The sequence below is a fragment of the Mobula birostris genome, chromosome 6 (genome assembly GCF_030028105.1).
Source record: "Mobula birostris isolate sMobBir1 chromosome 6, sMobBir1.hap1, whole genome shotgun sequence".
NCBI classification, from domain to species: Eukaryota; Metazoa; Chordata; class Chondrichthyes; order Myliobatiformes; family Myliobatidae; genus Mobula; species Mobula birostris.
Genome location: NC_092375.1, coordinates 164,351,220 through 164,367,594, shown reverse-complemented (window position 1 = coordinate 164,367,594; position 16,375 = coordinate 164,351,220). Strand labels below are relative to the sequence as shown.

At 40.7% G+C, this 16,375-nt stretch overlaps 1 protein-coding gene across 5 annotated transcripts in view; it reads right to left on the bottom strand.

Annotated features, from left to right (window-relative positions):
- Window positions 1-833: 833 nt before the first annotated feature.
- znf385b (zinc finger protein 385B) overlaps window positions 834-16,375 on the bottom strand; it is a 307,211-nt gene continuing 291,669 nt past the window's right edge. For all 5 annotated transcript variants that reach the window (XM_072259629.1, XM_072259631.1, XM_072259630.1 and 2 more), the window contains 3 exons: window positions 6,513-6,691; window positions 5,639-5,740; window positions 834-1,949 (listed from right to left, as the gene is read on the bottom strand). In XM_072259629.1, the coding sequence (XP_072115730.1) occupies window positions 1,734-1,949; window positions 5,639-5,740; window positions 6,513-6,691 (497 nt within the window). In that variant the 3' untranslated portion in view covers window positions 834-1,733. The remainder of the gene's footprint in view (window positions 1,950-5,638; window positions 5,741-6,512; window positions 6,692-16,375) is intronic.

Sequence of the window (16,375 nt, the reverse complement as noted above, 5' to 3'; positions counted from 1 at the left end):
AAAGAAATTAGACAATTATGTAACAAAGAAACTTGAATGAATTGTAAAAAACGTATCTCAAAAACTTATTAATAATTCAGTTAATTTCTATGTATCCCATTGTTGTGATTGTAGAACCAGTACATCCTTAATTTAAAATGTTATTATCATATTACTAACCTTCTTGGAAAAACGCATTGTGATTGACCAGGTGAGCCGTTGCTATCTATTAATGTCCTATACACTTGGAAGAATGGAGGTTTGGGAAAATAATCTTCACATTCATGAGCTGTAATTAACATTCAGGGTCCAGCATGTATTACTACTAAGGGAACAAAATATCAAAGCTAAGGCAATCGATTTGCAATTACAATAGCAATGGCAAACTTCCATAGGTTGTTGGTATTAAGTTAATAATTAATATTTCTCATTTAAACAATGAATATATTTAAGATGGGAAATATTACTAAAACTAGGAGTAAAATAATGGAATAATTTGCAAAGAATAGGTTTATAGGGAAAATTATTTGTTCTCAAATGGTACAGAGATGGTTTCATTTTGACTCAGACATTTCACAAACAATCAATTGATACTTCTCATAAATGCAGGTTTCCCCAAAGTTCCAAAAAATAGAAACACCAACATTTTGCTTTATGCACTGCATATCTCATTAGCCTTTATTTTCAAGGCAAACAGTATTGCAACATGTTCAGTGAAGCTTAAAATTATGTTTTTTCTTCTAAAATTATTTACTTTCTGTACATTATTGCATTGAAGTGCTACAAATTAATGCAGCAGCTTTACAGCTAAACATAACAATGGAAGAATTAAGAGATCAGAAGAAATTTTCTGAGTGTGTAAAATAAACGATCTAAATACTTTTTTTAAAAAACTTCTGCTAGAGAATCATCATGAATTGTGCAATACATTGAGCTGGTACTTTAAACACATCTTTCACATTATTTAGCAGCAAAAGTGACAAAAATGCTACCAAACAAATTAAAACAAATTTATCACAGACCAAAAATGAAAACATATTCATTTGAATTATATCTCATGAGGCTGTGCTATCTGCAAGATACGAAATTACTGAGGTGGTAAACATAAACAAGAAGTGAAGAAAAGCTAAAAAATAAAAGTTTGCAGAATGTTTTGTATAGATCTGCAAGCAACTACACTGCAACTAAACATAAATTATTATTAGAGTTTTAAATCAGACCTGAAACAATTCTATCACTATATAAGTTACAACAGTGTTGTGTTCACGTCTGTAACAGCATTTCACAATCCCTGACATCACAATGTTGTTTTAAACTACGGATGCAGTTCAGAAGGAATTCACAATTTAACACATAATGCTTTACATTATGTACCAGATGTTCAGTTATATCAATAATAGTTTTTACACCTCTATTTATTAGGAAGACTCTTGATGTTAAGTCTGCAGCAATAGAAATCAATTATTTACTCTTTGTAGATGGATTCCATCTGCAGACAGACTCAATCCAAATAAAAACAGTTATAGATTGTAAGAGTTAACTCCGTAAAAGTCCCCTTGGAACTCCCAAGCCGGTGTTGGTAAGTTTATTAAAAATCACATCACGCCGCCACTGAGATCGCAACTGTTCACTGAGATCCTGTGACCTGGGTGTCAGTCTTTATGCTCCACAGCATGGACAAATACAAGGAAGAAAGAAACGTTGTTTGTTTTCCCATCTCTGCTGGCCTCTTGTTGTCCCATGATTACAAAGAATCAATAAGGTGCAAAGAGAATTGACCCAGGCGATGCCCGGATGGGTCCAGGTGCTGGCCTCAAAAGGGCAGGTGTTAACGCGGTCGTCTGGAATAGCGAGGTAGCAGGACGTGGGTGGAGAGAAAGTGGAGTGGTCATAGCTGCAGCTGCAAAAGGATTTGAAAGGAAACCAGGCGCCAGTGGTTTTATTAAATCCTTTTGAAATGCTATCTTAGCCTGAAATATAAAAGAAAATATTTTATTAGGTATTGGTCACTCATGACAGAATATAATTGCAAGCTGTTTCTTACATTATAAACACTTTATGAGTGCATGTCATTTCTCCAACAGACGCAGATAATCACATTACCTAACGATGCAGATTGAAGCCATTTTGTCTGTTGGGTCCATGCTGGCTCCCTGAAGAGAAATCCCATTAATATTGCCCACCTCCTCCTTACTTCTCTGTACCTCTTCAACTTATTCTTTCTCATATATACCCGTCAAACCCTCTTTGACTTTCCCTGCCATTATTCTGCACTAACGGTAACTTATATTTACCTGTTAAACTACCAGTATGCTTTTGGAATGTCGAATGAAACCAAAACATCCAGGAGAAACCCATGTGAACAGAGAGCATTTACTTAAGAACCACACAAACAAACCTGGGTCCCTTGGAGCTGTGAAGTACCACACTAACTGTTGCACCACATTGCCATCACTCACAACAATCATAAACTTTAAGATTTATATCACCAAATTATCAGAGTCAGATGAAATGAACACCCAGGCGTTGAAAACACAAAAGCAAAGGCTTTGATCCTGATTTTCTGAGCACTCTTGACTACACGGTGTGAAACCAGAGGACACACATCACATTATTGCTTAGAAGGAAAGGAATACACTCAGTATTATAGTCATTTAGCTTAGCTTTTGCTGTTAGGCAAACTGTAGATCCAGTTGTTGGAACCAATTCAGAGGGCAATGTCCTTTAGAAAAGCACATTAATCAAAGCACAACATGTCAGGGGAGGGTTTTGACATCAGAATTTTTTAAGGTGAGTTGACGAAGGTGGAATCATTAATTCGGTCTACCTGGATTTTAACAGTGAATTGAGAAAATCATGAGAGAAAGACTGACCAGAAAAATAAAATCCCATAACGCCCAAGGGAAAGTGCAGAACTGGCTTTGTAGGAAGAAGTGAAGGATCGGTCAAAAGGCCCTTCAGTGAATAGAAGGCCGTGAATAGAGCAATATATTACAACGTCCCATTTTGGGGTGGATCTTGGGGAAGCTGTAGCTGTAAGAAACACCAGCAGACTGAATGGGTCAGCAGAGAAATGCGAAATGGAGATTTGTTCGATAATACAGATGGGCTGGGCAAACAGATCAAAGGATTGCACAATAAATAATGGAATATTGAGAATTGTAGAGGAATGGATGGGACTTTACAATGCATTTTAACAATCCCCTGAATGTGGCAGGAAAGGTCAAGAGATGCTTATGGAATTCTATATCAACCAAGGCACTGAAGGGAATAGCAGGGAGGCTAACTGTTGTTGTACAAAACAGCTACTTCACAGCTATTTTGCAGAAGGCCTGATCACATTATAGAAAGTATATGACAACACCAGGGAGGTCACAGAGGAGATTTATGAGGATGTCATAATATTTGGAAAATTTCAACTATAGCGATTGGCACATATCCCTGCATTCATGACAAGTGTTACACCTGCCCTACTCCTCTTTCCTCACGCCCTTTCAAGGCCCCAACAGTCCTTCCAGGTGAAATCACACTTCACCTGTGAGTCCGTTGGGGTTATCTATTGTATCCGGTGCTCCTAGTGCAGCCTCCTCTACATTGGTGAGACCTGACGCAGACTGGGTGACCACTATGTAAAACACCTTCGCTCTATCAGCCATTAAATGCAGGATGTCCTGGTGGCTACTATTTCAAATCAACTTCCCATACCCATTCTGACATGTCTGTCCATGGCCTCCTCTACTGTCATGGTGAGGTCAAACTCAAGTTAAAGGAGCAATACCTCCTGTTCTGTTCAGATAGCCTCCAAACTGAGGAATGAACATTGATTTCTCCGATTTGTGGTAATTTCATCCCCCCTCCCCTTCTTCTTCTCCTCATCTGCCCATCACCTCCCTCTGGTGCCCTTCCTCCTTCCCTTTCTCCCATGGTTCACACTTTTCTATCAGATTTCTTCTTCTTCAGCCATTTACCTCTTCCACCTATCAGCTTGCAGCTTCTCACCTCATTCCCTTTCCCTGACTCACCTGGTCTCACCTATCACCTGCCAGCTTCTGCTCCTCCCCCTCCCCTCCCCTCCCCTTCCCCCATTTTCTTATTCTGGCTTCTCTTCCTTTCCAGTCCTGATGAAGGGACTCGGCCCAAAATGATGACTTGTTTATTCTCCTCCACAGATGCTCCCCAACTTGCTGAGTTCCTCCAGCATTTTGTGGGGGTTGCTCTGGATTAGACAGGTTTTACTTTGGAATGGAAGAGAATGAGAATAAACACATTTAATTGAATAAAATTATCAAGGCACCAGGTGGAATGGATAGAAATCCCCAAATTGTTTTGGCAGAAGAGTCAATAATCAGTTAAATTTTTCAGTGGTCATCAGATTCAATGGAATGATGATCATGAAGGTTGTTTTTCCACCAAGATAATGGTTGGAGTTTGGAAATTAATATTATAAGATTATACAGGCAGAAACCTTGTAGTTAAAAGAACATGAATATGCATTTTAAGTGCCATAAGGTCTGGACTAGATCAGTGGTCCCCAACCTCTGGGCCGCAGACCGATACATTCCCGTGAAGAATGCAGCGGTGCAGCGGTAGTTGGAACGCACCCAGCACATCTTTAAGAAAAAAGCCAAAATAAACAAGCTAGTTAATTATGTGCTGCCCGGCATGTAAATGTCGGCCCAGATCAGAGGCGATTGCCGATTGCGTCGCCTCTGATCTGGGCCGACATTTACGTGCCGGGCGGCACCTAATTAATTAGCTTGTTTATTTCGGCTTTTTTCTTAAAGACGTGCTGGGTGCGTCCCGCTACCACTGCACCACTGCATGCTTCGCAGATCGGTATCGGTCCGCGGCCCGGAGGTTGGAGACCACTGGACTAGATGGCTCAGTCTTCTTCAGCTGGCATAGAACAATAAGCTGAAGAGCCTCCTTTGCTTAGAACTTCTACACTTTGATATGTAGATTTTGTATGTTAATAGATTGATAAATAGATAGATAAATACTTCATTGATCCCAAAGGAAATTATAGTGTCACAGCAGCATTACAAGAGCACAGATATACAATTTACAAATATTATAGCTCAACAATCGCAAGTCATGCTCTGTAGAAGCACTTGGTTGATTTGATATGATGCAATGTCATTAACTTGACTGATAATGTGGATTTGATCACTGGTCAAAATATGAATGCTTATTGGTAATAAAATGCGTGCTGTTAGTATTAAAGTATCTGCAGGAAACTTTCAGGTTAGAACTCTGTATGTCACAAGCTTTGCGCAGATGGTTGGCAGCGCTCGGAAGAAAGTTCCTGTTTAAAAACCAATGATCTCCAACCCAGAAAAATGAGGACCTGCGATCCTATGACCTGTGTAATGTCACTGTTTTCTGCAAGATTAATAGAGGGAATTTGTTCCATACTCTTGATCTTGGATCTTGGTAGTCACAGCAAATTTCAGTAATTCTATGTAAGTCTGATTTACATGTTAGCATTGTTGTACAGGAGAGGCAGGTGTAGAAATAGCACCCTCACAAAACAGGAAACAATGTTACATGCAAAGCAAAATACAGCAAGAATACCCATTTTCATTTGCGTTACATCCTGGTGATCAAATGTTAATTTTGACCATTTTCTGCACAGCAACAATATTAACATAGAACTTACTGCCAAAATAGTTGAGTTGCGTTGCAGTTTGCTGTAGGGGCTGTACTTAGGTTTCAATGGTTTCCCTGCAACTCTATCCTTATGCCTCCTGCTGGAAATGTGCTATAACACAGAATATAAATATTAAAATTAAGGGGCACTGGTTTGCATAATGCAAAAAGAACATTATTCTGTTAGCACCATGGCATATTTGGAAGAAAATAAAATCCAGAGTACCAGACAAACTCAGATTAAGTCAATATTTTGGGTTGGCTTCCTGCATCAGGACTGAGTGGGAAGAGGAAAGGTTGCCAGCATATTGCAGTATTTGGGCGTGGGTAAGGGGAATCAGGATTCAGGTTGGTAGGTGATAGTTGGAACCAGATGGGAAGAGGATGATGAACAGATAGATCCAGGTGGAGGGACAGGATGGGGAACAGAACAAATGGTGAACAAAACCTGGTGGACAGGTGAGTGTCAAGGGGGAGGTCACTGAGGATTACCTGAAGCTGGAAAATTCAATGTTCATACCACTGGATTGCAGGCAGAGAATCAGATGTTCTTCCGATATGCATTTAGCTTCTCCATAGCAATGGAGAAGGCCAAGGACGAACAGGGTGGAGTGGAAGTGAGATGCAAACTGAAAGTGACATGCAGTTGGAGGCTCGAGATGCAGACAAGGTCACATTGTGAGCCAAAATGCGGTTTATCAGGTTGGGAGAGATGCAGCTGAAACTCTGCCTCACTTGGAAGGGCTGTTTAATTCTCTGGATGGATGAGGTTAGAAACAAAGAGATGGATGATACACTTCATGCAATATTTGGGGGACATGCCAGGGAAAGGGCAGGGGCGGAGTGTGGACTTCTTCCAGATTTGGATTTTATTTATTATTTACCTGTTTGAGTTGAATTTCTGAGTTGACGTGAACATCACAGATTTCACAATGGAAAGTCTTGTTTTGTAGTCCAGAACCTTTTGTACCATTTGGAAGTTTAGCTTTTGATCCTGGTCTGGGATATGATTTAATTGGACCGGCTCCAATCCGAGCTTCAACCATTGTTTTGTGCTTGGAGCCTGTTTATAACATAACACATTTAGTAACTCAGTGACTTGTTACAGCCTATCAATTATCTGTTATAGTCTATAAATTACCTGCCGATTCATCATGTATCCACTTCCAATTATGCAGTGTGGAAAAAGGGATACACCATGAAGAGCATGAAGGTGAAAGGAAAGATATCAGGCATGGTAGATGAGAAATGCAAGGCTACTTAGATCAATCTGCAGATGTTCTGATAATGTCATGGGAGCAACAATATGTCTATATTTTAAAGAATTTACTATTTACACTTGTTTGACTTCTGCTTGACTACTTTGGTTCACAGCTTAGAAGCCTCGCAATCCACAGCCACTGGAAGGCATTACCTGCTTCTGTAATAGGACTGAAAGGGTGCTAGGTTTAGGAATGCTTGGTCATGACTGGTAGCACTGGATGTGCAAAACACGAGTGACACCATGTTGTAAATGGTTTTTAAGTTAGTGAAAACAGAAGCTGGGACTGCAATTCAGTGCTGCTGACGGAAGATAATATCTCCTCAATATCTTAAAATGCAGAAAAGGAAGAGAAGATTATAAAGATAAACTCTGGGATAATATAAAAGGATAAATTAGTTGACAAAACAAGCCAAGAAAAAGCTAGTCTGCATGAGGTCTGACTGAGAAAAGGAACATTAATTCAAATTGTTAAACTTCATGAGTCATATCATCTGATCTGCTGGAGGCCTTGAACTTCTAACCCCTTCACAGGCCACTGCTGAGTTCCTGTGGAACTCAGAATCTACTGGTCTAGTTGATAGTAGGGTGTTTGTATTACCTGCGAACTGGACATCAGTGACTTTTTTCTAGGTACATATCAGTACTGCTGGATGCCAAGAAGAACAGGCTCAGTTAGATTGATAAAGGAAGGACATCCCTGCCTCAGTCTGTGACTCGGGGGCCCGAGGGGTGGGGAGGACAGTGTAATAGCAGAATCTTACATAGAGTTTTTAAGAAGCATGTCTGTGATTTTCTGACTCCCCTGTCAAATTTTAAACTTTCCATTTTCATCTATTTTGTAAAATCGTTTGATGTTTTATTTTTATTCTTGCTGAACCAGTCCTTGATGGTCCTGGAAATTTTTGATTTCTGAATGCAAAATACCAGTAGTTAACCTGCGCTTGTTCTTCACACTACCACTAGTGACATGGTATTGATACTTTTTACCTTTTGATATCTGATCCATACAATCATCTCAGACATCACCTGAAAAGTTTTAAATAGTTTACCCTGCACATTGGGAGCAGCACAGTCGATAAGAACATCTCAGGTTGAGAGCAATGCACTGTCTAGAGATCCAAAGGACAATGGTTTATGATATAATGAAGCTAGATAACAATCAAAATGAACCAGATTGTAGGTTTACTTAGCAAATTTACTTCAGATTTAAGAATCAGGATTTTAATCCATGCATTTTAAAAAAAGGTTTGCTTCTTTTCCATTACATGAGCCAATAATATTCAAATGTTCAGCCACACAGAAAAACAGTTTGCTGAAGTGGAAATAATGTATCACAACATGTGAACCCTTCAATTTGTCTCTCCTGCAGCACTCTGTGCATAATGTACTCTCAAAATTTACATCAGCAGATGTGATGGATGGTTATATCATTTCCAAAGTATGTGCATGAATCAGAATCAGATTTTATATCATTGGCAAATGGCCAGTGACCTGAAGGTGTACAGGAGCAAGATAGATCAACTGGCTGAGTGATATTGCAGCAACAACCTTGCTCTCAATGTCAGTAAGACCAAAGAATTGATTGTGGACTTCAGAAAGGGTAAGATGGGGGAACATACCAGTCCTCACAGAAGGACCAGAGGTGGAAAAGGTGAGTAATTTCAAGTTCCTGGGTGTCAACATCTCTGAGGATCTATCCGGGGCCGACCTATCGATGCCGTTTCAAAGAAGGCATGGCAGCGGCTGTATTTCATTAGGAGTTTGAGGGAATTTAGTACGTCACCAGAGACACTTGCAAATTTCGTACAGAGCATTCTAACTGGCTGCATCACCATCTGGTATGGCGGGGGGGGGGCGGTGGCTACTGCACAGGATCGAAATTAGCTGCAGCAAACTGTAAACTCAGTCGGCTAAGCATGAGAAGTAGCCTCCCCAGCATCCAGAACATCTTCAAGGAGCGATGCCTCAGAAAGATGGTGCCCATCATTAAGGGCCCCCATCTTCTCATTGTTATAGAAACATAGAAAATAGGTGCAGGAGTAGGCCATTCGGTCCTTCAAGCCTGCGCTGCCATTCAGTATGATCATGGCTGACATCCAACTCAGAACCCTGGACCAGCCTTTCCTCCATACCCCCAATCCCTTAAGCCACAAGGGCCATATCTAACTTCCTCTTAAATATAGCCAATGAACTGGCCTCAACTGTTTCCTGTGACAGAGAATTCCACAGATTCACCACTCTCTGTGTGAAGAAGTTTTTCCTCATCTCGGTCCTAAAAGGCTTCCCCTTTATCCTTAAACTGTGACCCCTCGTTCTGGACTTCCCCAACATTGGGAACAATCTTCCTGCATCTAGCCTGTCCAATCCTTTTGGATTTTATACACTTCAATAAGATCCTCCCTCAATCTTATAAATTCCAGCGAGTATAAGCCTAGTCGATCCAGTCTTTCATCATATGAAAGTCCTGCCATCCCAGGAATCAATCTGGTGAACCTCCTTTGTACTCCCTCTATGGCAAGAGTGTCTTTCCTCAGATTAGGGGACCAAAACTGCACACAATACTCTAGGTGTGGTCTCACCAAGGCCTTGTACAACTGCAGTAGTACCTCCCTGCTCCTGTACTCGAATCCTCTTGCTATGAATGCCAGCATACCATTCGCCTTTTTCACCGCCTGCTGTACCTGCATGCCCACTTTCAATGACTGGTGTACATGACACCAATGTCTCGTTGCACCTCTCCTTTTCCTAATCGGCCACCATTCAGATAATAACCTGTTTTCCTGTTTTTGCCACCGAAGTGGATAACCTTACATTTATCCACATCAAATTGCATCTGCCATGAATTATCATCAGGAAGGAAGTACAGGAGCCTGAAGGCGCACACACAGTGAATCAGGAACAGCTTCTTCTCCTCTGCCAGACGATTTCTGAATGGACATTGAACCCTTGAACACTACCTCACCACATTTTTTTTCTCTTTTTGCAGTAGTTATTTAATTTGAATATATATATACATACATACACATACACACACATATACATACATACATATACACATACATACACACTGTATACTTCCTACTGTAGTTTATAGAATTTATAGTTTCTATTATGTATTGTAATGTACTGCTGCTGCATAACAGCAAATTTCACGACATATGCCAGTGATTTGATATCTTGTGAACTATGTTGTTTTGCAGCAACAGTACATTGCAATATATAATAATAAATCTATAAATTATAAGAAATATATATGTACATGTATATAAGATTAATTTAAATAAATAGGGCAAAAAGAGAACAAAATTAAAGAGGCACCATCCATCTTTAAGGATCCCCATCACCCAGGACATGCCCTCCTCCCATTGTTACTGCCAGGTAGGAGGCACAGGAGCCTGAAGGCACACACTCAGTCATTCAGGAACAGCTTCTTCCCCTCTGACATCCGATTCCTAAATGGATATTGGAACAATGAACACTACCTCAGTACTTTTAAAAAATTTATTTCTGGTTTTGCACTACTTTTTAACTTAATTATGTAATGTACATACGTACTGTCATTCTGATTTTTTCTATGTTATCATGTATGGCATTGTACTGCTGCTGCAGAGTTAACAAATTCCACGGCATATGCTGGAGATATTAAACCTGATTCCGAAAAAAAGGTGAGGTAGTGTTTATGGGTTTGTTGTCCATTCAGAAATCTGATGGCAGTGGGGAAGAAGCTGTTCCTAAAACACTGAGTGTGTATATTTAGGCTCCTGTACTACCTCCTTAATGAGAAGATGGTATATCCTGGGTGATGCGGGTCCTGAATGACAGATGCCACATTTTTGAAGCATTGCCTTTTCATGATCACCTTTTGATGCTTAGGCCATCATAGATTTGCCCGGCAAACCAAGGACCCAGTTCTATCGAGCCTTCAGCAAAGTGTGAAGGGATGGGGTACATTGTGGCTATAAGGATCTAGTCCATTTTGTCTGACAGAGTCAGCCTTGAAATTCAAGTCCAAAATTTTTATCAAGTTGATTTCACCCTAAGAGAGAAGCAAAGGTGGATTAGGCTGCTTTAGTGCGGCAAACAGTATTTTTTTGTACGAGTTACAATAATAGCTGGGACAGAAATCACCTCTTTCTCTAAAGATGGGTTGTCAGAATTGAGCAAAATTTGTTTCCACTCCATTTGTAAAGTGTGCAAAGAGCCTGTTGTGAATTTTGGCATTGCGCACCAGCTGTCATCAGTTTGAGAGAGGAAGGTCTTTCTCTACGGCTCGGAGGTACGAGGTGGCGTGAGACTAAAGTATACAGTAGAAAACAAAGGAAGACTCTGAAGGGAAAGAACAGAAAGAAACAGGAAAGGAAAATTTTCAGCTACTATAGAGAAAAGATGCTTAGAAGTGAGGAGAGAGAGGAATATATATGTTCCTTAGACTCAAACTCTGGAATTTCTCTACCAAAATACATGGAGCCCCCTAAGCACAATCCACCTGCTATCACCAGAAGGCATGTCAGTGCTGATTTTCACTGGCAGACAAGGACGTATTTACTGCAATATCTGTGCATGACTTGCAGGGAAGCTCAAGGGAAGAATAGAAACCTTCTTTCCTTTGAACAAGAATTTTCATGGGAGATCTCTGGGCTCATTTCATCAAGCATCTTGTGAAAAGAATTATTTATGCTGTCAATCCTCCTTTGTATTCTCTTTCTTCTGAGGCAGCCTCCTCAAGGATGATTTGCTACCACAGGCTCTTCCATGTAGTCATGGAGGTGACGAATAGACAGGTGGCCGGGCAGTTTGCAAGCTGCTGTTCTCCTTCTGCTCTTTACAGGGTTTCTGATGCATGGCCTCAGTAGAATCGTAAATGCCTCTTCTCCACTTCAGGGCAGAGCACAAAGGATCCTAGAAGTCACTGGGAATGTTGCCTCTTTTTCCAGGAAGTTTTGAGCGCATCCTTCAAACCTTTAAAGGAATTTATGGAGGTAGTATAGGTGGTACCTTCCCATTGCATTGACTTGTCTACTAAGGAAGTCCAGGCATCAGATGCAAAAATAAGGGCAGGAATCACTGTTGCCCAGCAGACACCCTGTTTTGTAGCAGGTCTGAGGCTTTGCTTTTCAGATGCTCTTTTTCCTCAATTGACTAAAGGCTGTGCTGCCACACCGAGGATGGTGGTGAGCTTCATCACTGATGTCTGCCTTTGCCAAGATCCTGGAAGTGGTCCACATTTTAGACCATAAGTTCATAAGACCATAAGTTATAGGAGTAGAATTAGGCTATTTGGCCCATCAAGTCTGCTCTACCATTGCACCATGGCAGATCCAATTCTCCTCTCACCCCCAGTCTCCTGCTGTAACCTTTCATGCTCTGACCAATCAAGGATCTATCAACCTTAGATATACATAAAGACTTGGCCTGTCGTAAAGAGTTCCATAGATTCACTACTCACTGGCTAAAGAAATTTCTCCTCATCTCCATTCTAAAATTTTGAGGCTCTCTGCCCTCTGGTCTTAGACTCTCCCACCATAGGAAACATCCTCTCCACGTCCACTCTCAGACATCCCACCCTGCAAGAACTCATTTCAGGGAGGTCTCAACCGGAAGTCCCAACCTCATAGCAGTCTGTGTCAATGAATTTGTTAATTTTGTAAGACATCAGATTCACAAGTGTTTTGTGAGACAGCTGACTTCTGAATTTTGTCTTAACGTGCCATGTTCACAATAGCTGCTGGCTTGGTTGATGAGCAGGCATAGTTTTTTGCTATTTCTGAATCAGGAAGCATTTTCCTGAATAGCTTGCCTGTGTGCTTACACACCTGGAATGGCAGTTTATGCTCAACAATGAAAGATGTAAAGTACACCTCGGCTCTAGTGACCTTCTCTTGTCAGACTTTGGTTTTCTGCTGAAAAGAACTGTGAAGTACTTGAGCAGCCTTCCCTGTGCTTAGCCTCCCTAATATGTTGTGGTCCCTAAAATAAATAAAAGCGTAAGGTGTATCCTTATTACAGGTGTGCGCCGTTTAACGTCCATTCGGACAACGTCCAATTGCATATACGTCCGTAGTCAGACACACACACACACACACACACACACACACTGCAATAGTCGGGATCAGAACTTACTTTTTTACATCGAAATGGGGGATTTTAAGTGAGCGATTTAGAAGTTCTGTATCTTCAAGTTCAAGTTTATTGTCATCTGGCTGATTGTCCACAAACGAAACAACCTCTGTCCGGACCACAGTGTAGCCACAATACATATATCACTCATACCACATAAAACAATATATTACCATATTATTTAATAAAGTGTAATTCAAAATGCATATAAAGTGCACAGCCCAGGTGAACAGTTCGTTGTCCTAATGACGAGACCTCGGTGGGGACCGGGTATTTATTAAAATCGGTTTTCTTCTGAAAACGGCTGTGCTTAAACCCAGCCCATCGTGGGCTTTGATGTACCTGCAAGTGGGAGTGTTTCAGGAAAAAACCCCGAAGAATTTGCTTGCTGCGAGCACGTTTTTAAAGATGTCTTAGCGGACGATTTTAGAATTCCACTCCAATTTAAACCCTGCTCTAATCCCCTTTAAGATGCTAACGTGCCCCGCCCGTATAGTCGCATAATCAGATTGTCACCACCAGCCTTGGGAATTTCTTCACCAGGCTTTTGTACTTCATCACTGATGGTTGTCCGGATCATTTCAGCGTCATTACAGATGGCAGTAACTGAACTGATGGACTATGGAAGAGAGAGAGAGGTCAACTGTAAAGCCCGCCCACAGAGAAAACTGATAGGTCTACTTAGCACAAAGAGAGATCAAGCAGGATTCATTCATTTTCTTTTTCCCGTCTCCCTCTCCCTTTCTAAAAAATCAATTTCCGAGATATTGTACATAATTTGCGGGCATTAGGGAGCCGCTATCGATATGCAGGAGACTCCTGGAACTCCCGGGAGAAGTGGGATGTCTGCACTCTATCAAGGCCTTTCACCAATGAGGTCACCCCTCATTCTTCTGAACTCCAGTGAATTCAAGTCCAGAGCCATCAAAAGCTCTTCATATGACTAGCCATTCAATCCTGTAATCATTTTTGTGAACCTCCTTTGAACCCTCTCCAGTTTCAGCACATCCTTTCTAAGATAAGGGGTCCAAAACTGTTCACAATACTCCAAGTGAAGTCTCACCAGTGCTTTATAAAGTCTCAACATTACATCCTTGCTTTTATATTCTAATCTTCTTGAAATGAATGCTTACATTGCATTTGCCTTCTCACCACAGGCTGCAAATTAACTTTTAGAACCTGCACAAGGACTCCCAAGTCCCTTTGCACCTCATTTTTTGTATTTTCTCTCCATTAAGAAAATAGTCAACCCTTTCATTTCTTCTATCAAAGTGCATGACCGTACACTTCCCAACACTGTATTCCATCTACCATTTCTTTGTCCATTCTTCTAATCTGTCTAAGTCCCTCTGTAGCCTCTCTTCTTACTCAAAACTACCTGCCCCTTCACCTATCTTTGTATTGTCCACAAACTTTGCAACAAAGCCATCAATTCTATCTTCCATATCATTGACATAAAATGTAAAAAGAATCGGTCCCAACACAGGCCCCTTTGGAACACCACTAGTCACCAGCAGCCAGCCAGAAAAGGCTCCCTTTATTCCCACTCCTTGCCTCCTGTCAATCAGCCACTGCTTTATCCAGGCTAGAATCTTTCCTGTAATCTTTTAAACAGCCTAATGTGTGACATCTTGTCAAAGGCATTCTGAAAATCCAAGTACACAGTATCAACTGATTCGCCTTTGGCTATGCTGTTTGTTATTTCTTCAAAGAATTCCAACAGATCTATCTGGCAAGATTTTTCCTTGAGTAAACCATGCCGATTACTGACTATTTTATCAAGTGCCTGAGATCGCAACCTTAATAATTGACTCCGACATCTTCCGAACCACTGAAATCAGACCTACTGGCCTACAGTTTGCTTTCTTCTGCTTCTCTCCCTTCTTGAAGAGTGGAGTGACATTTGTAATTTTCCAGTCTTTGGGAACCATTCCAGAAACTAGTGATTCTTGAAATATCATTACTAATGTCTCCATAATCCCTTCAGCCACCTCTTTCAGAACTCTTGTGTGAATACCGTCTGGTCCAGGAGACATCTACTTTCAGACCTTTCACTTTCCCAAGATCCTTCTCTCTACTAATAGTAACTTTGCACACTTCATGCCCCCTGACACCTGGAACTTCCACCATATCGCTAGTGTCTTCCACAGTGAAGATTGATGCAAAATACTTATTCAGTTCGTCCACTATTTCGTTGTCGCCTATTACTACCCCTCCAGCATCATTTTCCAGTGGTCCAATATTCACTCTCACCTCTCTTTTACCATTATGTATTTGAAGAAACTGTTAGTATCCTCTTTAATATTATTCACTAGCTTACTTTCATATTCCATCTTTAGTGACTTTTTAGTTGCCTTCTGTTGGTTTTTAAAAGCTTTCCAATCCTCGAACTTCCCATCAATTTTTGCTCTATTATATGCCCGCTCTTTGGCTTTTATGTTGGCTTTGACTTCTCTTGTTATCCACGGTTGTGGCGTCTTTCCATTACAATACTTCTTCCTTTTTGGGATGTACATATCCTGTGCCTTCCGAATTGCTTCCAGAAATTCCAGCCATTACTGCTCTGATGTCATCCCTGCCAGTGTTCTTTTCCAATCAATTCTGGCCAACTCCTCTCTCACACCTCTGCAATTCCCTTTACTCTACTAGTACTGATACATCTGACTTTAGCTTCTCATTCTCAAATTTCAGAGTAAATTTGATCATATTATGATCACTTTCCCCTAAGGGATCTTTTACCTTAAGCTCTCTAATCAATTCTGGTTCATTTCACAACACCCAATCCAGAATAGTGATCCTCTAGTCGGTTTTAAAAAGGCACTCTAGAAATTCCCCCTCCTGTAATCCAGCACCAACCTGATTTTCCCAATTTACCTGTATATTGAAATTCCCATTACTATAGTAACATTGCCCTTTTGGCATGCATTTTCCAGAGTTTCACAATAAATTTTAATTATCCGAGAGCAAGGTGGTACAGCAAGCTGCAAGAGGACTTTGCTCTTATGGATATTGACTGCATGGCCCATTCTTTCTGTGAACAATTCAACACTGCCTTGGAGTTCAGCTCCTGAGCCTTTAATGCTAGAGTGTAAATTGAAAACTGATGTTTGGGTGACAAAAATGCTTTTGCTGAAGGTTGAATAATTTCCCCATTGTTTCAAGATTATTTCCAGTTTAATGGGAAGCCCATCAGAAATAAAATATGACAATGAGCCGAGAAAGATAGAGGAAAGTATTATTACAATGACACAGCCCTGTCTGACACTGGTCTATACTAGTTTGTTCAAATGTAATCTGTAGGTTAGTATCATGGGTTGCATGCTGTTGTAGAGTAAATGCAAGGCTTACTTTGTTTTGTAATAACTT